The sequence below is a fragment of the Sitophilus oryzae genome, unplaced genomic scaffold, assembly GCF_002938485.1.
Source record: "Sitophilus oryzae breed Bouriz unplaced genomic scaffold, Soryzae_2.0 scaffold_1387_pilon_pilon, whole genome shotgun sequence".
NCBI classification, from domain to species: domain Eukaryota; kingdom Metazoa; phylum Arthropoda; class Insecta; order Coleoptera; family Curculionidae; genus Sitophilus; species Sitophilus oryzae.
In genome coordinates this window covers 255,501-280,965 of record NW_022146045.1, presented here as the reverse complement: position 1 = coordinate 280,965, position 25,465 = coordinate 255,501, and the positions used below count along the sequence as shown (strand labels likewise).

The 25,465-nt window shown below is 33.1% G+C and overlaps 3 protein-coding genes across 6 annotated transcripts; 2 read left to right on the top strand and 1 right to left on the bottom strand.

Annotated features, from left to right (window-relative positions):
• Nucleotides 1–18,474: 18,474 nt before the first annotated feature.
• Nucleotides 18,475–19,771, top strand: LOC115875448 (uncharacterized protein C1orf50 homolog). 3 transcript variants are annotated; one of them, XM_030890908.1, is made up of 7 exons: nucleotides 18,480–18,547; nucleotides 18,610–18,774; nucleotides 18,837–18,980; nucleotides 19,039–19,148; nucleotides 19,198–19,254; nucleotides 19,308–19,469; nucleotides 19,528–19,771. In XM_030890908.1, the coding sequence occupies exons 2-7, from the start codon at nucleotides 18,723–18,725 to the stop codon at nucleotides 19,675–19,677; spliced, it is 675 nt and encodes a 224-aa protein (XP_030746768.1). In that variant the 5' UTR covers nucleotides 18,480–18,547; nucleotides 18,610–18,722; the 3' UTR covers nucleotides 19,678–19,771. The 3 variants fall into 3 exon arrangements, with proteins under 3 accessions (XP_030746767.1, XP_030746769.1, XP_030746768.1); XM_030890907.1 differs by having other exon boundaries at nucleotides 18,475–18,774; XM_030890909.1 differs by lacking the exon at nucleotides 18,610–18,774 and having other exon boundaries at nucleotides 18,479–18,585.
• On the bottom strand, nucleotides 19,717–21,128 carry LOC115875447 (mitochondrial ribosome-associated GTPase 2). The gene is made up of 4 exons (XM_030890906.1): nucleotides 20,945–21,128; nucleotides 20,688–20,901; nucleotides 20,364–20,635; nucleotides 19,717–20,274 (listed from the first exon to the last, which is right to left on the bottom strand). Exons 1-4 carry the CDS (start codon nucleotides 21,053–21,055, stop codon nucleotides 19,759–19,761), a joined length of 1,113 nt encoding a protein of 370 aa, XP_030746766.1. The 5' UTR covers nucleotides 21,056–21,128; the 3' UTR covers nucleotides 19,717–19,758.
• A 193-nt stretch (nucleotides 21,129–21,321) lies between these two features.
• LOC115875446 (dnaJ homolog subfamily C member 11) lies at nucleotides 21,322–24,988 on the top strand. Of its 2 annotated transcripts, none has more exons than XM_030890902.1 (13): nucleotides 21,322–21,412; nucleotides 21,482–21,604; nucleotides 21,746–21,875; nucleotides 21,928–22,183; nucleotides 22,238–22,557; nucleotides 22,618–22,713; nucleotides 22,779–22,890; nucleotides 22,956–23,072; nucleotides 23,550–23,756; nucleotides 24,199–24,317; nucleotides 24,376–24,476; nucleotides 24,536–24,665; nucleotides 24,726–24,988. In XM_030890902.1, exons 2-13 carry the CDS (start codon nucleotides 21,533–21,535, stop codon nucleotides 24,746–24,748), a joined length of 1,683 nt encoding a protein of 560 aa, XP_030746762.1. In that variant the 5' UTR covers nucleotides 21,322–21,412; nucleotides 21,482–21,532; the 3' UTR covers nucleotides 24,749–24,988. The 2 variants fall into 2 exon arrangements, with proteins under 2 accessions (XP_030746762.1, XP_030746765.1); XM_030890905.1 differs by having other exon boundaries at nucleotides 21,339–21,430.
• The last annotated feature ends 477 nt before the right edge of the window (nucleotides 24,989–25,465 follow it).

Genomic DNA, 25,465 nt, shown 5'->3' with positions numbered 1-25,465 from the left:
ATTGTTGACCTTGTCTACTATTTTATTTAACAGACATGTTCACAGCTTTGGTTTTTTTACCTAAAATTATTTTTTTAATTGGTTTCATTATTTTATTAACCTGTTATATTTTTTGTATATTTTATTTTTGTAACTTTTTATTTTTGTAAATTTTTACATATCCTTGTATTGACACCACGCTACGCCGCTGATTCTGAAGGGATTTTCTCTCAAGCTAATCCCGCGCGCTGAATTGGACCGGTCAACGGTGACGATGAGGGTTTTTTGTTTAAAAAGATGTGTTATCAGTTTTTTAAATCGACGTTTCGTCTTTGAGGTGACATCATCATCTTCCTTTTTTAAATACAGCCCTGTATTTTATTGCGAATTGATTTTAAGGGCCATTTAAGGTCCCAAGACCAATGTATTGTACTTATTCGAAAAAGTCATATTATGGCATTTTCATTAGAAATCTTACGCTGAAAACAGACACAGTATAGATTTTTGGAAATGTCTTACTATGCAGAAAATCATTAAAACCATTTTAGAGGCTCTTAAAACCCGAATTAAAAAATAATGGGCCATACAAAGAAAGAGAAAATTGGATGATGACATTTCAAAGACAAAAAGTTTGAAAAGATCAATCATTTTACAGAACAAAAAAAGTAGCACTGAAAATTTATAATTTATTTTGTTTTATCTATTCCAACAGAGTCATAAAAATTATTGTCAAAGACAATAAGTACCACCCGCTACACCTTCTTCTTAAAGGAAAAATTAATGTCGTGGATAAACCACATCGGGGAATGGATTGAGATGACTGTTAAGCAGTCAGAAAGACGGGAAATATTCGCAAGAACAGCAGAAAGACGGGAAATATTCGCTTTAGTTATCACCAAGCTTCATTGAAAAGAAACATCTGAAAAAGCAGATTACGTTTTTTGAAGATCTTTTCTCCGGATGCTTCAAAATGTATTTGTTCTCGAATATTTGTTCTATAAGTAAAAGACCGCTTGAATGGAAATATAACAGCTTGATATGATTAACAAAACAATAAAACTATAGGTATAGAACGAACCCATCAATACATGTACTTAAGTATATTTGGCTTGTACCTAGTTTTGAAACTCTATGTAAATACCCATCACAAAACATCAAATATTCATCCATAGAAAGGCTGATTCAATGTAACTATAGTACATCCAATCCTGAACCATCCTCCAACTACTTTATTGAAATAGAGATAGAGGCATCGGGAAAAACAAGAAACAGCAGAAATTGTCAACTTCACAAAAAAGTCAGCACCAAGAGAACTAAAACGTTGGAACTAAGAAAATCAGAGACTTCATTCGCTCAAAAAAACAAATAACTTGTTCAAAATACCACTTCTACATACTCAATCAACATCATCTTCGTTTGTATTCTGGCACATGCATCTATCGCATCTAATTTCAGTGTCTGAGACTTATAGTAAGTACCTATGTTTGTATGGCTCTATTATTACATCATCAGGAATACTTGAAATAAAAATAAAAGTCTCAATGTGTAATTTTGTCAGTTCTGTTTGATGGATTTACTAAAAGTCTATAGAAATAGTTATTTTATTTTATCAAACCTCTTATAGTAGGATGACTTTTAACAGTAATGATTTCTTCCATCTGTAATAATGTATTTGGAATAAGTGCATTTACCACAAAAGAATGACGGCATCTACCAGATACCTTTTGAATGCGACAAATCGTATATTAGACAAGCAAAAGGTCCTCTAAAAGCGACTGAAAAGTTGTTGGTTTTGTGGCACCCCTCAGAGGAATCAGCTTCAAGTATTTCTCAGTTTGTTTTACAGACTTACAAGACAAGACTTTACAACTTATTCTCTTAGTTGTTTTACAGACGGCAAGGTTCGCTGTGCGTTATTTCTGATTATATAGAAGTAAAGCGTGCTGTGAGAATGCATGTTTTTTTTAATATTTAAGAAAATATTTAGTAATTAGAACATTGTCTAGAGCTCATTGTAGATTGTGGATTGTATAGAAGGGCAGAAGCTAATCGCCGCGACCTTATAGATCTATTGTGTCCCCCTTTCTTGAGTTATAACTCATCATACAGTACTTTTTTCGAAGGCATCCTGGAACGCGACCAATAATTTTGCAACGAAAGTACAATATATACCTGAGTTCTATAGAGAAGAAACGAGCCAGCAACAAGAACGGTTAGAGGAAGAGAAGCATTGGCTTCTATTATTGGAAGGAAGAGCAATAGCTAGATCATTTCCCTGCGAAGTAATGCCTAACGGCGGTTTCCGCGGAGACTGCAGAGGCCGGAGAAAGAGGAGGTTTTTTTCTCCCTCTATAAAAAAAAACTCATCATACAGTCTCAGGGATTTGACAAAAGTCTGTATCTGAGACGGTTTTACAGAAGTAAGTTCTCTATCTCCGATATCAGTCGTACCAAAGTTTATGGCACAAATGGTTGTCGTCTCCAGCGGTGAAGCTTTCTTTGATGCAGGCGATGCGTCGCATCCCTTCAAAATATTGTAATACGTTTTTGTTTATAAAAGTCACTGAGATCTATAACAAATCAAAAACTCTATGGCACGAATGGTTTTCGTCCCGGCACACTCAATGATGAGGTATTCTGGTGTTTCCCCATTCGAGGTTATGGATGGGATTTTTCAAGTTCTGCTTTAAGTTGGTTTTTATTTGAGAAACAGAACGGTTCTGGTCCAGTTAGTGGAGTATTTGTTCCTTTTCTAGCTAGATTGTTTGCTTTTTCATTACCTTTTATCCTTAGGTGGGCATAAATTCTAATTTGTTGAGCTTCTAGCTAGCCATTCTTTGGCCAAATTTGAGTTGATGGTTACTGAGTTGATCGCTTTTTGATTGCTGCTTGAAGAATATCGGATAAAATGGCTATTTCTTGTTTCCGATGGTTTCTATCTAAGATAAGTGTCTAGAGCTCATATAATAATAATAATTTTTTTTACAAATTTAACAATTTTCCATAGGAGCTAATTCTGCATTGGTTGAGCTTACTATACCGGTTAGCATGTTTCCTAAGTAGAAAAATGCATGCCATTTACACCCAATCGAGCAAGATTACGGGGTCACAAATCAGTAAGCCGTCGCGTCGCGTCTTTACAAAATCCTAGCCCGTAACAATGTATGCGCCGAGGGTAGAATTTTCTCGCGCGCTCTTCTCGTGTTGTTTATCCGTTCGGCACGACCATCGGAGAAAGACCGTCCTGCTGGCGAGCCAATTCCGCGATAAATTGATGTCAAAACCGTCCATTACCGCGCTCAATACCCGGCCATTAGCTTCCATTTGTTAACGGGGCGCGACGTTGCCGGTTGTGCTGTCGCCGCGCCGGTCGACAACTTTTCCGCATAATAATCGCCGGTGCCGACCGTGTAATTTCAGTAGTTCTGCACTTCTCGCTCGCGAAAAATTGCCCCGGCAATAAATTATTTATTTATATTGGGAGGCGAGAGGGGTGGTCATAGTTAAACCGCGGACAGAAAGAGATGAGAATAAAGATATCCGCGAAGGTAGAGAAAATGTTGTGACATAACAACTGCACCATCATAATCATCAGTCTATCGCCGTCCACTTTTTGACGTAGACAGCTGTCATCCAGACTAGTCTTTTTCTGTCATTTTTTTCACCTTCGTTGATTGTATGGGAGGGGGAAAATTAATCACCGCGACCTTCTTGTATTTGACATTCTTCTATCCCTCCTTCTTGTGTTATAACTCATCATACAAGCTCAGGGATTTTACAGAGGTTAGTTCTTCATCTCTTATATCAGTCGTACACAAATGGCTATATCAGATATCAGTGGCTTTTTGCCTAACCGAGAAAAAGTTATAACTCGGTTAAGCAAATTTGTTTAACAATTAAAATGCCACTAAGACCCTGGTTTCCATTTGGATTGTATGCAGTAGCACAAATTAGTGGCAGTAGTGTTTACAATAAATTACCTTTTTATTTTGTAGATTTTTCTTCCATTTCAAGAAAGTCATGGTATATTTTTACTCTATATAAAATCGAAAATTTGATTAGCTTTATTTCCTTGTATAAGGAAAAATAAAATTCTATGTAGGTATGCTAAAAATCGCTATTCAATTATTTTTCAAAGAAAAAGTTATGTTCTATTTCTCTTTAAAGAGAAGAAAGAATTTTCAATAAAATATCTGCAAAAAGAAAAAAACTTTAATGCATTTTCTTGAAATACCGACATAATGAAATTCAATTTAAACATCATAAATTATTTCCATATAAAAGCTAGATTCAATATTTCCGTTTTGTTCAGATAAAACATAATGCACTGTAAAATGTAAAAATAAATGTTCTTTTTTAACATTAATGTAATTGACGAAATGTGTTTAAAAGCAATTTATTATTGTCAAATTACAATTAAAAGTTATATAGCCCATATATTTCTATCAAGTAACAAATATATAGACAAAGAAAGGTAATTAAATAATTAAATTTTACATGAAAACAGCGTATTTAAAAGGCGTTTGTCTTCATTTTTAATTATTTGTTTATCTCTAACAATAGAAAAAGCAAGTACAAAATGAGGATATAATTTGACAAACAAATTAAAGAATTCTAAAAAAAATAAACTGGGGCAAGCTAAAAGTAGGTAAATTAAAAACTAATCCTTTTGATTGCCTTTTTCATTCTACAAAAAAAAGAAACTTAAAAGCTTCTTGTAACTAGGTATATCGGTCTAAACTTACTATAGGCATTGTCTTACTATAGCCTTCACAGGTGCCATTGAGAACATGCCCAACAGCAGCAATGGAGGTCATCCTAGACCTAATACCACAGCACATTGTCGTCGGTTGGTATGCCAATGATTAGAATGGTCATTGACGGAAACAGTACTGGGAGAATTTTCAGGTCGGGGGCTTGGAACACCCTCAAAAAGAAAATTCCACTTCTCGAACTCCCAGTGGATGACATACCAAGAATTTACAACTTTGAGAAACACCTCACTATAGTATTGAGTAATAAAAAGGATTGGAACGGAGAAACGTTTGCTCAGCATGTAAAAGATCATACCATAATGTGGTATACTGATGCTTCCAAAACCAAAGCAGGGACTGGGATAGGAGTATTTAGGCCGAACACTAAATACTCCGAATCAATCGGCACCTACCCCAGCATCCTTACGGCAGAAATCTACGCTATCGAAAGATGAGTACAATTTATCTTAGATAGGAACTATTGAAAACAGGAAATAGGCATCTTATCCGATAGTCAATCAGCACTAAACGTGATCGACTCAGTAACCATCAATTCAAAGTTGGTCAAAGAATGCCTAGAGAAGCTGAACAAATTAGGCAAAGAAAATAGAGTTCTTCTACTCTGGGTGCTCGTTTACCAAGGGATAGAAGGCAATAAAAAAGCAAAATGATCTAGCTTGAAAAGGAACGAACTCCACTAACTGAGCCAGAACCGTTCTGTTTTCCAAGCGGAAACCAACTAAAGGCGGAACTGAGGAACCTCGAAGACTCCATCTGTCTGCTCAACGAACACCTCAGTAGGCTGAAGCTGGGAAACAACGGCGAATGCAGATTCTCTGCGGAAATACCAATTTTAAACACAACCTTATCACTGCCTTTGTCACTGCCTTATCACACACAACCTGACCTAACCGAGACGCCAACCGTTTGCGCCATGAACATTGGTACGGCTGATGTCGACGATGAAGAGCTGGCCTCTGTGGAGCCGTCTTAGATACTGGCTTTTCACAATAGATCTGTAAAGTTCGCATTGAGTCCTAAACATTCTACATCTTACTAGAGCCTTGCTGAAAAATGTAACTTTTACTAACATTTGAAATATTAGTGAAAATAAAATTATTAACGTATTTTTGTATGATGCGCTCATGATAAGCATAATGCACTTTTTATTAAGCAAAAGAGAGTGTTTGTATCTACTTAATCTATACAAACCAAGGTACAAGAAAATACATTGCGTAATATGTAGCTACCTTTATAATATTATAGCACAAGTTGAGAACATTCTAACGTGTGCAGACCTTCCAACCTGGTAATTAAAGGAAACCCATTTGCTTCGGACTGACACCTTAAAGATGGGCATTTAGTCAGCTGTCAGCGGCGTCTTTGAAGGGGTGGCGCGGCGCGGCCCCCGCATCGTAACTTCAAGGGTAGGGATCAAATCGGGGGGTGTTGAGGGGTGAGAGTGAGGAACAGCTGGCGGGATCGGATGGAAATCACGTAATTTGTGTGTAATCGATGTGATGGGAACAACAACAATTACTAAATTGTTGACAGAGTAAGCTAACTGTAGATCATGGTCATATTAATAACATAGACCAACAGTTTTTAAACTTTTGAATCTAAATTGAAATCTGATTAATATTTTTTATTACATAAGATTTTGGTCAACCTTAAAAAAATAATGAAAATCTCGTTGTTTTAAACATTTTTTTTATTAATACAATAACAAAATCTCAAACAATAGTTAAGTCCTTTTATTTTTGGAAGATCTCTACCGCTTGGACGAAAAACTTTAGTAGATTTTCTTGTATATTCTATATGGCCGGATTGTCCCTTTTTAATATGCATTCTTTTTCTCTTGTGTTCTTGGTGGAACTTCTCATCTTCCTTACATCACTAACAGCACCAAGATTTTCGGGAAAGCAGTCCAGATGTGAGTGTAAAAATTATATTTTTATACTCATACTAGCGTGTACTCGCAACTTCGTTCGCGTCGAATTAATCATTTGTAATGGTGATGATAAAGCAAAGCAAAAGAATTTCCATTAACATACAAACTGGATAAAATTTTCTCACATTTTTGTCAGCATGAGAAAAAACAATCGAGAAATCCCTCCTTATAGAACCTCTACACCCCACAGTCAGTCCGTTTGCCAAAAAATCAGCTTTAAACGTCAAGCAGTTTAAGCAGAATCGTTATTACTCAATGGTCATATTTTATGGAACACCCTGTATAAATTTTAAAAAATCTTAAAACATGTAAAACAACAAAATAAAATATACGAGTTTAAGAGTTTTTCCGAAAAACTCACCGGTTTTTAAATAAAAAATATTCTAATATTTGAGGGGTGGTTTCACCCCCTTAAAATTCCAGTTTCGAAAAATCCCTTCTTATCGAACCTCTACACCCTAAAATCAATCCCTTTTCTAAAAATCAGCTTTTTACGTCAAGCGCTTTAAGCAAGATCGTGATTAATCAATGACCAGATTTTTCGAAACACCCTGTATACATTTTTAAAAAATCCTAAAATATGTAAAAAAACAAAATAAAATATACGTGTTCAAGCGGTTTTTCAGAAACTTGACCGTTTTTTAAATAAAAAATATTGTAATATTTGAGGGGTAATTTCACTCCCCTGGAACTGAAATTTCGAAAAATCCCTTCTTATCGAACCTCTACTCCCTAGAATGAACCTGTATGCCAAAATTGAGCTTCTTACGTTGAGTGGTTTGAGCAGGATCGTGATTAATCAGTGAGTCAGTCACTTAAGGATTTTATATATTAGTATAGATTGCATCTCAATTACCCAAATTTCTGTAACATGTTGTTTACAATATCCTCGTAATTTGGATATTTGTAATTATCCCAAAAACCTTTTATGATATCGGTAAATAAAATCCTTGTAGCCTTTTCAGTTTATATGATGGTATTCACGAAGTCTTGATCTTCCATTAATCGTCTTAACAAATTGATTGATTGAATCGCCTTAACATAAAAAGATCTTTTGAAAAATGAATAATTTTATGCAGTGAAGGGGAAAATAAGCATTTTGAGCATTTGATTTCGTCTAGCTAATTTTTATCACATAACTATACGTTTATAACTAGTTGTAATTCTGTAATAATTAAAGTATGTTTTAAACGTGTCTTATCTTAAAAAAACTTTTTCTTGCCGTTGAATATTTTACCTACTGTACTTCTTTAGTTTTGTTCTTTAATTTTTATTGAATTAACGAAAGGTATACCACAGCCACCTAAATTTTATCAATTAATAAAGATCTACAGATGCAAAATCATAAAAATGATAATATCTAGAAAAATCTTCATCGAAGAGGTAGGAAACCTTAGTAGTCTTTTGACGATCACAAAATGTAAAATATGTCAAAAACCTTACATTTTGGGGATATGCTTTTTTAATGAAACTCACATTTATTTTTTCCTAGAATCCGAAAATCAATTAATGTATATGGCGTTCCATTACAAAAAACAACTTTGATACGTAACTTTTTTTAGCCTGTAGAACCCTTTATATTTTTGAAAAATGCTCTAAATTAACCTACATCCGCTCTCAAAATGTCATTTCGATATAAATTACCGTTCTCCTTGAATCCTCCGTGTCGTATGAGAGGCGCCACCCTGTAGAAGAAAAATGGAAAGAAATGAAAGAAAACCCTCAACAGATAGCCGAAGAAAGCCTCGGATCTCAGAGACATATTAAGAAGCCTCAGATAGCACATGGGAAAAGATCAAAGAAAGAAAAGAAATTAAACAAAAAATTCTACAAGGAGGCCACAGCATACAAATAAGAATCGCCTCTTATTTGAGGATCTAGAAAAATTCCTTATTCCTTCCTTTGGTTTTGTACCTGAGAAAGCGGGAGATTTTTCACATAGGTATTTAAAACATGCTCCATCTTTATTCTTTCAATCCAATTGAAAGAACCCAATTCTTCCCAAAAACGCTTTAACGTATTGTTTCATCGGTGTAATTTGCAACGGGCAGCGGTGGTAAGAGAGTTTTGAGAATCAATAATGCTTTCGTGCAGAATATTCCTTGATCCAAGGAGTTAAATAAAACCTTTTTGACCAGTCTTTTATGAAGATCCTGAAACTACGCCAATGATATCAGATCTTGAAATAAGGATTATATCAAGTCTGTTGTCAAATAAAATTGTAAATAAAACAAACAGTTTATTTACATTTTGCTTTGGGTTATTACGTCAATCATCAATAATAGTTGAAATAGTTAACCTATTTTTTGTACATGAGTATGTTTCCAATTAACAATAAGTATTAAGAATACAGATAAATAAATATATATATTCTTTGATATTTTATGTTCCATCTATTAGTCAGAACGTCAATAGTTACTTCACTATAGCAAGACCTGCATAAAATATCGAAATAACTGTGTATGACTATAAATTTAAACTGAATGTGGCTTTTGTACCTTTTGTAACCTTTGATAGTTTCCAAGAATTTATAGGTTTCATAAAAATTAATTACTTTAAACGTTTTAAAAATATGAACATTATGAATCATTTGATAACAGTATTCCAGACAGGTAGTATTTAATCAAGGATAATTAATATTATTTTGTAAAGATTTTTTTAATGCAGATGATAATTTAGACATAATCATTAGAAATTTGAATTGAGCAATAAGTTAAGTAAAAAAATAAATAAATATTAATATTTATATAACTGAATTCAAAATTAAATAATTGTGTTGGTAAACATATATAATTTTAGTTTTAATTATATTTAAAAGTTTAAATTCCAGATCATTTACACACTTAATAAATAAGTCTATTTAAATGGTGACGTACATATGTATATACTGTAATTAAATAAACTAATAGCATTTATCTAATTATGATTATTTTTTTAACTACTTAACGATATGTGTCTATGTGTGGTAAGGTCTAATGTATAAATTTATTCATTCGATTAATATTAAATTAGTTATGTACATAATAAACTAGGTTATATACCTACTATTTAACCGAAAAAAAAATGGCGTCGAAGTGGCCAATAAAAAAATTGTTCGTGTTTTTAATTTGTCTACGAAAAATTAGATATATACAAGGTGTTTCAAAAAACATATGCCATCTCTCGTGGGGAGATGCCTCACGTAAAAATAAGATTTATTTTTCATATCAACATAAGTCCGATTCTGCTTTGTTTCGCAGCTACAAAGGGTGTTAAACTCTTAATAATCTTTCGATTTATTATAATTTTCTTCCAAATGCTTTTAGCGTTTCGAATGAAATTTTGAGGGTAAAAGTTACTATAAATGCAACATATTTTAAAGCTATAAAAGTGTCGACATATTTACCAGGGACGTGCATATGGGTTATCACTGGAATATTTTTCTAAAAAAAAACACGTACGCCACTGACTTTATTTTCTCTTGTTAGCGAAATAGTGTAAGCAGTTTAATGCCTATTAAAAGTTGTCGATTTCGGCCTCCTTGATGAGATAAACGCAATTTTATTAAAAATTTTATTTAAATAAGTACTCATTGATTTCTCATCAAAAAATATGAAAGTAAGTTCCTATAAATATGGGTATGGAGTATGGAAATGCATAGTTTTAGAGTTCCAGGATGTTAAAACTTTTTGAAATTATCGTCCTATTGCTGCCAAAAGTAACTAACTAACATTTTTCCGAACAACCAAATTCAATCACTAACTATGATTTGAAGCGGAGAATCGATTGCAGAAGTCATTAACTACGATTTCTGGCTATTTTTTTTTATTTTAATACCGAATAGTTACTAACTATAAAATCTTTATGCAATGCAATTCATCTTTAGGCGCATTTTTCTCGGAAGTAATAAAAAGTAAGTTAGTGACTTTTGGCAGCAATGGGACGTTATCTTAAATACCATTATTTTTTTTATTTGAAATTGCTGTATGTTGACTAATAGAAATAATAACTAATTGTAATAATATTTAATAATAAATTAGGTAAAATATATAATTTATTAATTTTATTTTTATTTTTATTTTATTAATAAAATTGTGATTAATAAAATTGCGTCTATCTCATCAAGGAGGCCGAATTCGACAAAGTATCAAGAGATTACTGGCATTTAACAGCCTACACATAACAAAATTGTGTACAAGAAAAAAGTCAGTGGCACACATGTTTTTTTTTTAAATATTTCAGTGATAACCCATATGCACGTCCATGATGAATTTATCGACACTTTTTTAGCTTTAAAATATGTAGCACTTATAGTAACTTTTACGCTCAAAATTTCATTCGAATCGCTAAAAGCATTTGGAAGAAAATTACAATAAGTCGAAAGATTATTAAGACTTTAACACCCTGTAGCTACGAAACCAAGCAGAATCGGACCTGTGTTGATATGAAAAAGAAATCTTATTTTTACGTGAGGAATATCCTCACGAGAGATGACAATATTAAATCGCAGTTTCAATTCGCAGTTTTGCTCATCTAATATAATATAATTATTACTGACTTTGATTAGAAATTAATTAATTTAATTTTCTATATTTTTTCTCTTCCAATATTGATTTTACAAGATTTTACATACCCAACTTTAAATCTCGCACATTTCGGTCTGCTAGCTCATAATATACATGCAGTAACCAATATGTTTCGTGCGTGGAAAGCCCAACGAACTAAAGTGGAAACAGAAGTAACCGTCGATAAAGCAAATCAGAACGGCTCATTGCGCACCCCTCAAACTCGAGCCCGCTAACTTTTATTGTTTGCCACACTCCAACCTAAATGGATTCATAAATTAAAGTAATTCCAGCAATATTTCTATCGGATATATTGTCGGGCTAAAACAACCTCTTTTTTCCCTCTCAGATTTGCAGGGGAACGTGCTAGTATTTTATTAACTCAATTAAAAAAAACTGAAGTATTTTCCTATCCATTGTAAATTCTAATAAAAAAATACATATTGTATTCTCCTAGCTGACCTAACATTAGAAGTTTCTATAAAAGAACAATGTCTAGTTTATTGAAGATTCAATTCAAATTGTAGTTTAAATAGTAGATATAATATTTTCACTTTGCTGTCGCTTTCAAAATACTGAAAAGAGACAACAAATTTATAATTTTAAATAGATACCCTCATTTGTTTCCTTCATATTTATTTCTTTTTACTATTTACTTAAACCTTGATAGATTTAAACCTTGATATCTATGAAACAAACTGATACTATTTCTAAAATTTAAAGAAATCGTCTATCCAACGTCTGAAAGTAACGAGCATTGCGACCTTGTCCACTGCGACCTTTTCAAATCTGTTGTGGTCTTCTTCTGATCCTTAGGTTACATCTCCCAGTCCTATCCTTTTCAAAAAATCTAGCAACTTGGAGGCTGAACCCTCCATCCTCCATATAGCTCTCTATCAATGGCCTCTATAATTGCCTATTACGGAGAATCGCACATTTACCAGACTGTCGCACCGACAAAAAATGTGTTCTGTCCTTTCTTCTTCAGATTGACAGAAACTGTACATGGCTTCGTCCGTCAATCCCATTAACTTTAGATGTCTATTCAGTATTCAACATACAGTTAGTAGACCAACTACAGCATTGGATGTCTTTTTGTCTTTGCTTATCAGGTCTGTCGTGAATTTTGGCGAATGTTCTACTATGAACTTTTTCGCCTGTCTCTGCCTAAGTGAATTTCTCCACCATTCTAGAGATTTGTTGGCCACCTATCAACGAGCATTGCTAAAGAAATAATAATTCTCATGGAAAAATTTTATGTTTTTAAAAAATTTAAAATAGATCTTGGATAATTATACCAAAAGAATTTCGAACTTCAATTGCCTATTTATTTTTAACCACACCACGTTTCGCTCAGATTTATCACTGAACGTTATCAAGTGTAATTTAATCTAAATCCTAAAACTACTGAGCTTTTATACTAGAGCAAAGCATTCATCCGTAAAAAAATGGGTGCAGCCCCAAGCATTGTTGCGTTTTATAAGTACCATATCATGGTCATTTCAATACTAGGATTGCTAAAGGTGTTATTATTTTAATTATTTTAGGTGGTACTGTTTGGCTATACGTCTGATTTTTCTGACGTTCCTTTTATATGGAATCGTCAAGGGAGAAAAAGAGCGCCTTTCTCAGGTTAGCGAACCAATAACTCTGTCTCACAATTTGATATTGTATTTTCGATGGTTGTCTCAGAATAACCATCTGAAGCAAATTAATTTTTATATTCTTTAGCTCATATTTAAGGAAAACTTAGTCATTGCAAAGGGTTTTTGCTCGGTGGCATAACGTTTTTATTACTCTTTTCTAGGTAATCTTGGTTGCTTCAGAATGGTTTTAACTGAGAACTTAAATCCTGTCCCGTGTGTGTCGGTTTTCTATATACAGAGATGCTAAAATGGACCCAGTAATTCTATTGATTTGTATGTTATCTGTGCTATTGATCATAACATCCAGAAACGGTAGACAACAGTTTTCCTCTTTCTCAATCGTATATTTTTATAAATATATTTTGTGAATTGGGGTGATTCAGAAAGGTATCCAACTAGGTCTTGCTTTTTTGTGCAACATCTAGACTGCGAATGAAGCGATTTTTCGCTCCAGTTATACCATCACTAGCGAATACTCCCCCCATCAATTGGACCAGAACCGTTCTGCTTCCCAAGTAAAAACCAACTTAAAGTGGAGCTCCAGAACCTGGAAAACTCCATCTGTAATAGGGAATAAGAATCCTCCAATTGTCTAAAACACTCGAAGAAATTTCTTAGAACTTACGACCGAGAAAAATCAAGCATTGCTAAAGAAATAATAACTCTCATGGAAAAATTTTATGTTTTTAAAAAATTTAAAATAGATCTTGGATAATTATACCAAAAGAATTTCGAACTTCAATTGCCTATTTATTTTTTAACCACACCACGTTTCGCTCAGATTTATCACTGAAAGTTATCAAGTGTAAATTAATCTAAATCCTAAAACTACTGAGCTTCTATACTAGAGCAAAGCATTCATCCGTAAAAAAATGGGTGCAGCCGGTGCAGCCCCAAGCATTGTTGCGTTTTATAAGTACCATATCATGGTCATTTCAATACTAGGATTGCTAAAGGTGTTATTATTTAGACTGAAAAGCTCATGAAAGAAAGCGCCTTGCGTAATCATCTTCTGATGCGTGTCAAATACTCGTCAGCGAGTAATGGCAGTAGTAGTAGTAGTAGTAGAGACTGTATGATGAGTTATAACTCAAGAAAGAGGAACACAATAGGTCTGTAACTTAGATTAAGAAGTCTGTAAGGTCGCGATGATTAACCTCATACGTTCTACATTCCACATAATTATAAAATTGTCACCGTGTATATCCATGAATTATTAAAATGCATGATGCATGACGAGAAACAGCCGTAAAGTACTGCTACAAAATCTTATATCGACACAACACTTAGCTAAACGACGCAAACATGCAAATGCGTCGTCCGCTACGTACATTGAAACAAGCTGGTCAAGTCAAGATCTCCATCGGTACCATCAAAGCTTCTTCTTTCTCTCTTTGGCCCGTTCGTCCGAGACGCAGCGGCGGACGTTATCTGACCGCTCGCAAGCAGAATATTATTTACGGGCAATAAAAATGCATTGTTCTAAATTTAATCTTTTGATAAGAGCGGCCCTGTAATTGAGCATGATGAGACCGATCGGCGCGGCGCGGCGGGCCGACGGAAAAGAAAACAGACCCGTCTTCCAGGCTCGTCTTCTTCTCGCTCGCACCTCACACCTGTGCACAGAGACGCTCCGAGCGGATTTACGCGATGGTGTTTGGATTGGACAGGACCGTAATTAGCCAGAACACAGGTGAGTGTTTACATTTTTATTCATTGCCAACATCTAATAAGACGTATAGACTAGGGTTTCCGGAACCGGAGCTGGTTTTTCGGAACCGGGAATTCCGGGGACTCAGAAACTTCTTCGAGTGTCTTAGACCGTTGCAAGATTCCCATTCCAGGTTGCGATTGGAGTCTTCCAAGTTCTTGAGTTCCGGCTTGAGTTGGTTACCACTTGGAAAGCAGAACGGTTCTGGTCCAGTTAGTGGAGTGTTCGCTCCTTTTCTAGCTAGATCATTTGCTTTTTCATTGTCATTGCCTTCTATCCGTTGGTTAGCAGGTATCCAGAGTAGGAGGACTTTGTTTTCTTTGCCTAATTTATTCAGCTTCTCTATGCATTCTTTGACCAATTTCGAATTGATTGATACTGAGTTGATCGCTTTTAACGCTGCTTGACTATCAGATAAGATGGCTATTTCTTGTTTCCGATAGTTCCTATCTAAGATAAGTTGTACGCATCTTTCGATAGCGTAGATTTCTGCCTGTAGGATGCTAGGGTAGGTGCCCATTAGTTCAGAGTATTTAGTTCTCGACCCAAATACTCCGAGAAAAACAAAACAAGAGAAAGAGTGCATCTACCATCAGGTACCTCGTGAATGCGCCGGTGAGTCATATATTGATCAAAATGGTGTGAGAAAGCTAGGAAGCTATAAAATGTTGTTCCTGAGTTGTATTGAATGTTATTGGATCCATCAACAACCACGCAATTAATTCCACCTTTTCGTGTTAAAATTTTTTCGCCAATTTTATTATCATCTGAAATTGTTACAACGCAACGCGGCGCCCAGTTCGAGTTCCCTTTCAATTCATCTTTACCTACTACCCGAAACAGCGTTATATCACACAAACTTCGTACCTGAGAAGTTTATAGTTTCAATAACTACAATATAGTAAAAACCAAAATACTTAAATATTATGACATATAGTTCACATCAAATAAACTTTTAGTCACGTGATTAAGCTTGACCGGCACAGCGTTGCCCACTTTACATAATATTTTCTTTTAATCAAAATATTTTAGGAAACAAAAATAAATTAATTATAAATATATAAACAGTTATTATTTACATCAACAAAACTCACCTTCTTAACAGCACTTAAGGGACATAAAAGGTCATTAATACCGCTTTCTCCTTCAAAATATTCTAATAAAGTTGTGATGAGTTTTTACGGCTATTAAGCTTAAGCTTAATTTTTGAGCTTAAAATATCATAACACTGTTTATTTAAACTAAAACCTCGTAATACAAAACTAAAGTGTCTAAACGAATGACAATGGAAAAAATAAATATATGTGGCAACTTCAAAATTTTTACAGCAGGGAAATTTAAATGCCAGTTAGTCAACCCGGCGCCGAATATATCCATGGCTGGCAACAATGAATTTAAAAATCGCGCCCTTGATTACGTAACTAAAAGTTTAATTACTGTATCAAAGCACAGATCAAAGCATTATTATTTCAAAGTAGCCGGACAGTTCTGGTTTCTGCCGTACCGTGCGCTGCTGTCGGAATTTTTAGACATCGGTTGAAATTCACCAAGCCTATAGGCATATACAAAAAGAATGTAGATATAAATTATACCTATTTGCGATAAAAAAAATCATGTCGCATATCAGTTTTTAAGTCCATATTGACCATAAAATGACATTAAATACCAACAAAATTTAATCACGAGGAAATAAAAAGTTACTGGACTATAATTAAACCGTCTTATAAAATGAAAAGAGCTGGAATTTTATGAAAATATGAGCGATAAGGAACAACAGGGACATTTTTCAAACCGCCGCGCCGGGCCGCCCGACCTATTTACACAAACAAAGGCCGGCTTTTTTAGAATACCGTATACTTATGCGGCACTCTATCCTGTAATTAAAATCGCGATAGGTGCGATAAAAACAATGTTACATTAATTAACGTGGCGTGCTAAAGGGTTATAAAATATTTTTGTTGCGTTTAATCGATATAAAAACCGGCCCTGTCACACCGCCAGTACACAGCAAGCATTTATCAAGATCGATGTTTTAGAAATATTATTTTATTTACCTTTCCATGTCTCATTACTTCACTTCCAAATTTGTACCTAGGTATTACATCGTATTCTTTTTCGAATAAAGTATCGATCTAAATTATGTATTTATAGTCCAGGAGGCAGTGAAGATCTTCGGTACTTATTTTCCCAGCTAGAAAACACCGATAGAATTATTCGGTACAACTTAACAAGTATAGCTAGAGACGTGAGAAATATAAAATAACACGCGACCTGTGCTATCCCCAAGTCTCTTCCTATATTTGTACAACTGTACCTATCTTACTAAGCAAATTTCATATATACAGGGTGACGATTTGAAAACGAACAGTATTTAATATTGCCTCTACCGATGATAGTATGAAAATTTGGCGAAACACGTCAATTTACATATCAAGGGGGACAATTTTTGAGGCATTTGCATTTGTTGTCATGTTATACTTTCAACCCCTTGACCCCCCAGGGCACCTACCCCTAAAATTTTAAATAGCAACCCCTATTTCTTTTACCAATTTTGTGTTTCTTATAGAATTCTACATAAACTGCATTATTTTATCATTAGTTTATCGAGGGTCACAGTGCAGTACCTCGTATCATTTTTGATAGGATTTTTGAGGAAATCCAAAAAATATACCTAAGTTTACATTAAATTATTATTTTTTTGATGAATAATTATCTTATAAAGCCGAAATATCAATGCTCTATTACCAAATAAAATATTTGTAATTATTTTTGTGCTAAAATTTAAAAAAAAATAATAAAATTTTATTAAAAAATTCATATGAGGTCCTGCCTTGTGACCCTAGTTATGTAGAATTTTATAAGGAATACAAAAATGGTAAAAGAAATAGGGGTTGCCATTTAAAATTTTAGGGGTAGGTGCCCTGGGGGGTCAAGGGATTGAAAGTAACACGACAACAAATGCCTCAAAAAGTGTCCCCCTTGATATGTAAATTGACATGTTTCGCCAAATTTTCATACTATCATCGGTAGAGGCAATATTAAATACTGTTCGTTTTCAAATTGTCACCCAGTAGGGGGGGGGGGGTCCGATGGGTTGGGGCGGAAAATGCGTTACTTTTTTTTTCCAGCGACAAAAATAGTTCGATTATAGTGATAGAGATGCTGTGCATCAGTTAAGAAAAAAAAATAGTCTGGCTAATCTATGAGAATGGATAAGTCTGGCAGGTGAAAAATTGGATAAAAATTATTAAATTTTAAATATGTCGACACTTTTTTAGCTTTAAATGTCGCATTTATAGTAACTTTAACCCTCAAAATTTCATTCGAAACGCTAAAAGTACTTGGCAGAAAATTATGATAAATCGAAAAATTATTAAGACTTTTTAACACCCTGTATCTACGAAACAAAGCAGAATCAGACAGCGTTGATATGAAAAATAAATCTCATTTTTACGTGAGGAATCTTCCCACGAGAGATGATACATGTTTTTTGAAACACCCTGTATAATCGCAAATATACAGGGTATCCCAGTATTTCGTGGACATAGAATTACTACATATTTTTGGAATCAAAGTAACTTTATTGGATACGATAATTGTATCGTATGATCGAAAGGATCGAATTTATGGGATCGAATAAAAACGGCGTCAGCGATGGCTATGAAATGAAGATCGCTGTCATTTTATATGTAAATTTATATCGATTTGTCATTTCATAGCCATCGCTGACGCCGTTTTTATTCGATCATATGGTATATTATAATATTATATCCTTATTATATCTTATATCCAAAAAATATTTTTGCCTGAATCCTGAATAGTTCTAATAAACAAATATGTTCTTATCTGACCATCACTAATGTTTAAAAGATTTTATTAGAACTACTACGGTTTCTAAACTTAACCCAACTTTTTGACAGACCAAAAACATTCCAAAAACTGGTATAAAAGGGTAATATGTGGTAATATAATTTATAAAAATAGGAAAAAACATTATAAAGTAAATATATTTCTAACCCTACAGTATCTACAGTTTACGTAACAAATTCCCAGTGTTTATTCTCTTCGAAATTTAGAGTAAACAAATCATATACCTATTTCACATAACTATTTGTAATTTTTCAACTTAAAAACAAAATGAAACGTAATTTTAACAACACTATATCATCAGAAGACGATATAATAATAGGTAGCTGAACCTGTCTGTAATATAGTATAAATTAATGTGTGCAATAAATGATATTATTTTAGAACATACCCAACATATTAATAAGAAAATTTGTGAAGAAAAAACTTTATCTGAACCTGTTGAACTAATGGATTGTTCTGATAAACCAGGGACTTCTGCAGATGATACCACATTTTTCAAGTCATTACACACCGAAGGACAAGCAAGTGAGTAGATAAAAAAACTGCAAAAACTTAAACTTCTAGTATCTAATTCAACTTTAAGCTTTGGTTGAAAGAAATCCCAATCCAGCTGGTTATAACTTGGTTAATGCCAATTATGTTGGCAAGAAAAATCTAGGTATCCTCTCTGAACTAGAACAGTGTTTTGAAAATGTAAAAATATTACATTTCTTTGTCACCTATTTCATTTTCATTCTTTCAGGCAATTGAGTTTACACAAGCCAATGTTCGAAACCGAATTGATATGATTGGTCAGCAAGTACCGTATTTTTAAAACTTGACTTAAACACTTTTTTAAATATTATTTTTTAGATGAAATATTTACAGAACAGTTTATGCGATGTTATTCATAAAGCTAAGCAGGATAGCGAATTACATACTGCTGCATGTAATTTTGTGAAAAAACCAGGCAATATGTATCACTTGTATGAGAGACCTACTGGTCAAAAGTACTTTAGTATGTTATCACCAGCAGTAAGTAATAAGTTATAACTAATAGAAATTAGAGCAAAAAATTGTTTCTTATATTTAGGAGTGGAATGGTAATCCTCCGCATTTGTTTTTGGGAAGTTGGTTTTTAGAAGCTGATCAGAGCTGGACATCATCTGAAGTTATGCATTCAAGATACCCTGGAATAGCGTTTTTAAAAGAAATGTACATGGGAAAAAAGTCTATACAGTAAATGTGTGACTACTAAACTTTAACACAAAGAAAACTAATATGTAATAAAAGAGACTTTATTTTGTTAATATTGTAAATAAACCTAAGAATTATTATCCTCTTCCTGTTTATTAGCATCATAAATTATTTTTATTTCCCTTAGTAATGCATCTATATTTTCTCCAGTTTTAGCACTAATAGGTATTACAGGTAGTGATGACAGTTTTTGGATAATTTCTAAATTCTTTTTTGCCTCTGGAATATCTATTTTATTAGCTACAATTATTTGCGGCTTTTGTCTGAAATTCTCATTAAATTGATCCAACTCTGACTGTAATATTTCAAAATATTTCCATGGCTCATCTAAAGATGCATCAAGAACAAAAAGCAGGACTGTACAGCGTTCAGTATGTTTCAAAAATTGTATACCCAAACCCTTATTTTTATGTGAATCTGGTATTAAACCAGGTAAATCAGCTACTGCTATCTGTTCATAATCATCATATTCTACAATACCTAGGTGTGGTCTTAATGTTGTAAATGGATATGGTGCTACCTTAGGCCTTGCTCTAGAAATTGCTCTTAAAATTGTACTTTTACCCGCATTAGGAAAGCCAATCTGAAACCAATGATATGTTTAACAAGTTTATGTATAAATAAAAACTATAGAGACATGGTTTTTATATAACCATATATCAATGTACTTACCAATCCAACGTGGGCCATACTTCTTACTTCAACAATATATTCCAAGTCTTCTCCGTCAGCACCATATTCACAAATTTTGGGTGCCTGTTCTGTATCAGTCATAAAAAAATGATTTCCCTTTCCTCCTGCTCCACCTTTTGCAGCTATGAACATCAGTCCATTGGTATGCAGATCACCAATTACTTTGCCTTTTATATTTTTAATTATTGTACCAACTGGTACCTGTAAAACACAGTGGCTTGCATTTTTTCCATGACAATCCGTATTTAAACCTGCAAAAAAAAGTCGTAAGAAATTAATTCACTTCTATTTCATATAACTGACCTTTCTCTCCATCAGAACCCTTTGCAATAGAAGGAATAGCATTCAAATCACGTACATTGTTGCTGGCTTGAAAAATAACATGTCCACCATTACCACCATCGCCTCCATCTGGGCCTGCAAATTCATTACTCCATAAACTTAAAAACGATATACAGCCATCACCTCCTTTGCCTCCTACAGTTCGAAGTTGCTTAACATCTAAAAAACTATGAATCTAAACATACATAACATTTCAATGTTCTTAATACACTACGTACCGAAATTCCTTGGGCTTTCGGCTTTTTACTTGGTACAGGCAGAGCCACTCTCTTCGAAAAATATCGAAGTTCTTTAGCGAAGCTTATTATTTTTATAAATTTATTTAACATTTTTGATTTAAAAAATAAACAATTATCTTAGGTTAGAATCTTACATTTCTTGGCATCTTCCATAGATCAAAAATCATAATTGACAACTTTACGGCAAATTAATTATAAGTATTTTTTTTATATATGATCATTTCTTTCTTTTTTCTTTTTTGATTAGTTTTGCGGCCTCAGCTGCCAGGACTATACGGCCGAATATGATGATTTGCTTATTGTACGGTGGAGGTATACGCTGTACAGTTGGACGACTATTATTAGAAAAGAAGATATGTGTGTATGTTTAGTTGCATAACACAATTTCTGTCATGAAATTTTTAAGTAACCAAATTTTTGTCAAAGAAAAATTTTGATTAACATTAGGTGAGATTTACTTTTAGGGTGAGATTTTAAAATAGTCTGGTATACTTACTATTTGTTTATTAATTTTAGGTGAAGGGACGCTATTACTGGTCTTTTAAATAGAGATATTGGTTTATAAACATGGATGCAGATTCTGATGAAGAAACTGTCTCTGAAGAGGACTTTTATAGTTTTTTAAATATACCAAAGGAAGTAAGGCTTAATACCGATATACTGATTATCATGATAGTTTAGTAAATATTTACACATCCAAGTTTTCTGAATTCAAAGTCACTTAACCTCAAAAATTGTGTAAACCATATAAAAATTGTGCAAAACTGTATATTCTTTTAGGCCAGCAAAGAGGAAATTAATAATGCATATAGACGACTGAGTCGCATATATCATCCCGATAAGCATTTAGATCCCACATTAAAATCTAAAGCTGAAGTAATGTTTAACAAGACTAAGCGAGCTTATGAAGGTTTAGATATTGCTTTATGGAAATTATGTTAAATTAATTCTTTGGCTTACAGTTTTATCGGATCCGCACCAACGTGCAATATATGATTCGTTAGGCACTAAAGGTTTAGAAACTGAAGGTTGGGAAATTGTGCAGAGAACTAAAACTCCAGCTGAAATACGTGCTGAATATGAACAATTGGCTGAAGAAAGAGCTGAAAGGCGAAAAAAACAAGCTACTAATCCATCTGGAAATATTACAATAGCTATAAATGCAACGGATTTGTTTAATCCATATGATGAGATCTTATTGGAAGAGGAGTATGAACCGTATGAAATTTGAGTCATTTATTTTTGTTGAAACTGAAATGAAAGATATTTTAGGGGAATATTATCAAGTTTTGCCAATGTTGAAGTATCTTCGATGCAGTTTTCACAAAGTGTAGATTTTCCATTAACTCAAAAGGATACGTGTACTTTGTCAGGGCAATTACATACGCAAAATGGAACTGGTGGGGGCGGAGTAAATTGGAGTTGGAGACATTTATTTTCCAACAGAAGTTGGGCTGAGGTGGAAGCAACTGCAGGTAGTGGTCCAGCTTTATCTTTAAAAGCATTTAGAACATTATCAAAGAGGTTTTTCTGGAATGGGGGTACCATTTTACAATTTACTCCAGAAGGAATTCGACCTGGAATTATGTCAAGTAAAGAAATTGTACCTTAATATTGAACACTGCTAACTGATTGAGTTCTCTTTTCTTCAGCATTAGCTATGCAAATTGATAAACATTCAGTAGGTTATATTTCATATCATGGAGGTGTAAGATCTTTATTTGCCACACAAATTGTCAGAGATACAGGTAAATTTTTAGAATTTTTTCCTGTTATATTTATTATATTTATTATATTTATCTGAAACTTTTAGAAAATAATAGGTATAACTTTTTAATACAAGTTGGTCTTCCGCATTCCTTTGTACAGTTACAGTACACCAGAAAAATGATTACCCAAGAGTTAAAAGTAAAATTAGCTGTGAAGTAAGAGTTTATAGTATTTATTAATTAATCTAGATAAGTACATAGCTTATTCTGTGATATTTTAGAATGGGTACCTTTGGTGGAGTTGTGGAATATGGTCTAGAAAAGAAAGTTTCTAAGCATAGCAATTTAGCATTTTCTGTTGTTTGTGGTGTACCTGCAGGTGTCAAATTAAAAATAAGGTAATTAACTGCATTTTTTTAAAGTAATGTTTGATCAAAACAAGAAAAATGGTGTATAGTCATCAGTCATTGACTTTCCTAAGATACCTTATCTTGTTTTATTTTTTTTCGGATCATAAAGTACCAATAAATAATAATACAAAAGCCATTTTTTTACTTACATCATTAATATTTAATGAATATTATTTGCCATATCTATAAAAATATAGTAGACATGATTGGTAGAAGCAATAGCATGTACTGACTAGCACTGTATAAAATTGCGGCGATAGAAATTAAATTTCAACTGTGACTGTAATGTCAGTTTCATTCAGTTACTTAGTTACTTATTTGCAATCTAAATTCTTTTTTTTTTAACATAAGACAAGGCTAAAAGATATTTTAATTTGTAATTAATGAAATATGGTTCAATATTGATGACAAACGCGTAACTTTCTTAGATATTTATTGTATTTGTAATATAATTTGTTTTTGAAGATTAACAAGAGCAAACCAGGTTTATTCTTTCCCTATTCATCTTTGCGAAGAAATAATGCCATCACCAATATTCTATGCAACCGTCGTGCCTATTATAGTATATGTAGTAGTTAAAAAGGGCTTTGTGGAACCTTTCCTAAAAGAAGAGAAGTCGAAGAAACTAGAAAAACAAAAGCAGAATAATTTTAGCAAACTGTTAGAAAAAAGGTAATAATTGTCATTTAAATTCTATTGCTTTATTGTATTTTTTAAGTTATTTTATATAGAACAGCACTAAATATTATTCTAAAGTGGTTACTTGACAGTGACAGTTTTCTGTCATTTTAGTTCACGTTGTACATTCATTATTTGCTGTTGTACAGTTTCATTGTCATTGCTTGTCATATGTTGGTTAAAATCATATATATTCTCTCACTGGACAGATTTTACATGATTAAAATCTTTAGATCTAAAATTTATATTTTACCGCAGTAGGGATGTAAAATGGATCAGAATATATTCTTTTTTTTTTAAATGAAGTATAATGTTATGTTTCCATCTGTCTATATTTGTTGTGATGTTCAACATTTATTTTTCTTACCTACCAAACTATTAGTTGGTGTATTTGTTTACCAAGTAGGTAATATTCACTGTTGTTCTGTTTAAATAGAAAAGAAGCTTTAGCAGCACAAGAATTAATGCAAGCAACCTACACTAGAATAAGAGATGAAGAGGAAAAAAGAAAAGGTTTAGTCATAATTAAAGCTATTTATGGAAAAATTATGAGAGGTGCGTTGATAATTAATTGTGATTTGTAACTTTAATTTAAAATACTCATATATTTCAGAATCTGGAGATTCAGAAGTATCCAGTGATGTCCTAGATGTGACCGTTCCTATCCAGTGTCTTGTAAAAGACAGCAAATTAATAATCCACGAAAATTCAAAAGTACGTTTGCCAGATGAATTAAAAAACGTGAATTATAATAAATCACTGATTATTTACAGAGTGAATTACCAGGATTTTTTGATCCAGCCCTAGGGGAAGAAAAAATGTTACACATCATTTACAATTACCACGAACAGCCTCATGAAGTTACTGTTAGTGACACTGAAGCGTTAAGATTACCTAAAACAGGTAAGTACTACAATCTTCTCCATTTATTTTGCATTCTATATGAGTTTTTGTTTCTTCCAGCTCATAGAACTAATGTCACCTAATGTCATGAAAAAATAAATGAAATGTATAGTTGAATTAGATGTAAAAACAAAAAATATATGATTAAAAAGATGGACTATTTCAAATAAAAGACCAATCAACTCTCAGTACAGCAAAGTGTCATTTTTGTAGTTGTACTAAAGTTGTTCAAGCTGACTTTACATTGAAGGCTTTAGTTAGAATATTATTAAATTATTTGAAACAATAAAATTGTTGAAACGGTAATTTAAATGTTAAATGAGGATCTTTGTTTTTTTATTTGTTAAATAAAGAAGTATCTCAAAGAAATGTATATATCTTTGTTGTTATAATGATAGTTGGTGCATAAAAACTAAAAACAGTAATAACCTGACCTTAAAGTTAAGTAAACGAACACACTCGCTCATTTACTTAAGGTTGTTGATATATGAAGGTTTTTTATAATATTTTGGATGTTAATAATTCCAGGAAATTTTAATGTAATTTTTTTGTATAATTTTAACATCACAATAGTAAGTATCTAAAAATCTATAGTCTAACCAATAGGAGGATATATTACAGGAGAATATACTACCGTAAATTCTCTTCTTGCGCTGGCTAGACTTTATCCCCCTAACACTAGATTAAAATAAACAGTGAAAGTTGATACCAGTTGAAACTACTCAAGTACTCAGACTACTAAAAATTATATCTATCCAAATCAAACTAGGTTTGAACATCATCACTTTATGGCACATATC

Bases quoted from the DNA above. Each gene is read 5' to 3' on its own strand.
- LOC115875448 (XM_030890907.1), top strand. From the start codon at position 18,723: ATGAAACGTAATTTTAACAACACTATATCATCAGAAGACGATATAATA. The intron at 18,775-18,836 runs GTAGCTGAACCT...ATATTATTTTAG, and splicing joins AGAAGACGATATAATAATAG to AACATACCCAACATATTAAT. The intron at 18,981-19,038 runs GTGAGTAGATAA...TTCAACTTTAAG, and splicing joins ACACACCGAAGGACAAGCAA to CTTTGGTTGAAAGAAATCCC.
- LOC115875447 (XM_030890906.1), bottom strand. From the start codon at position 21,055: ATGTTAAATAAATTTATAAAAATAATAAGCTTCGCTAAAGAACTTCGA. The intron at 20,902-20,944 runs GTACGTAGTGTA...ATGTATGTTTAG, and splicing joins CGAAAGCCCAAGGAATTTCG to ATTCATAGTTTTTTAGATGT. The intron at 20,636-20,687 runs GTCAGTTATATG...TTTTTTTTGCAG, and splicing joins GGGTTCTGATGGAGAGAAAG to GTTTAAATACGGATTGTCAT.
- LOC115875446 (XM_030890902.1), top strand. From the start codon at position 21,533: ATGGATGCAGATTCTGATGAAGAAACTGTCTCTGAAGAGGACTTTTAT. The intron at 21,605-21,745 runs GTAAGGCTTAAT...ATATTCTTTTAG, and splicing joins TTTTAAATATACCAAAGGAA to GCCAGCAAAGAGGAAATTAA. The intron at 23,757-24,198 runs GTAATAATTGTC...CTGTTTAAATAG, and splicing joins AGCAAACTGTTAGAAAAAAG to AAAAGAAGCTTTAGCAGCAC.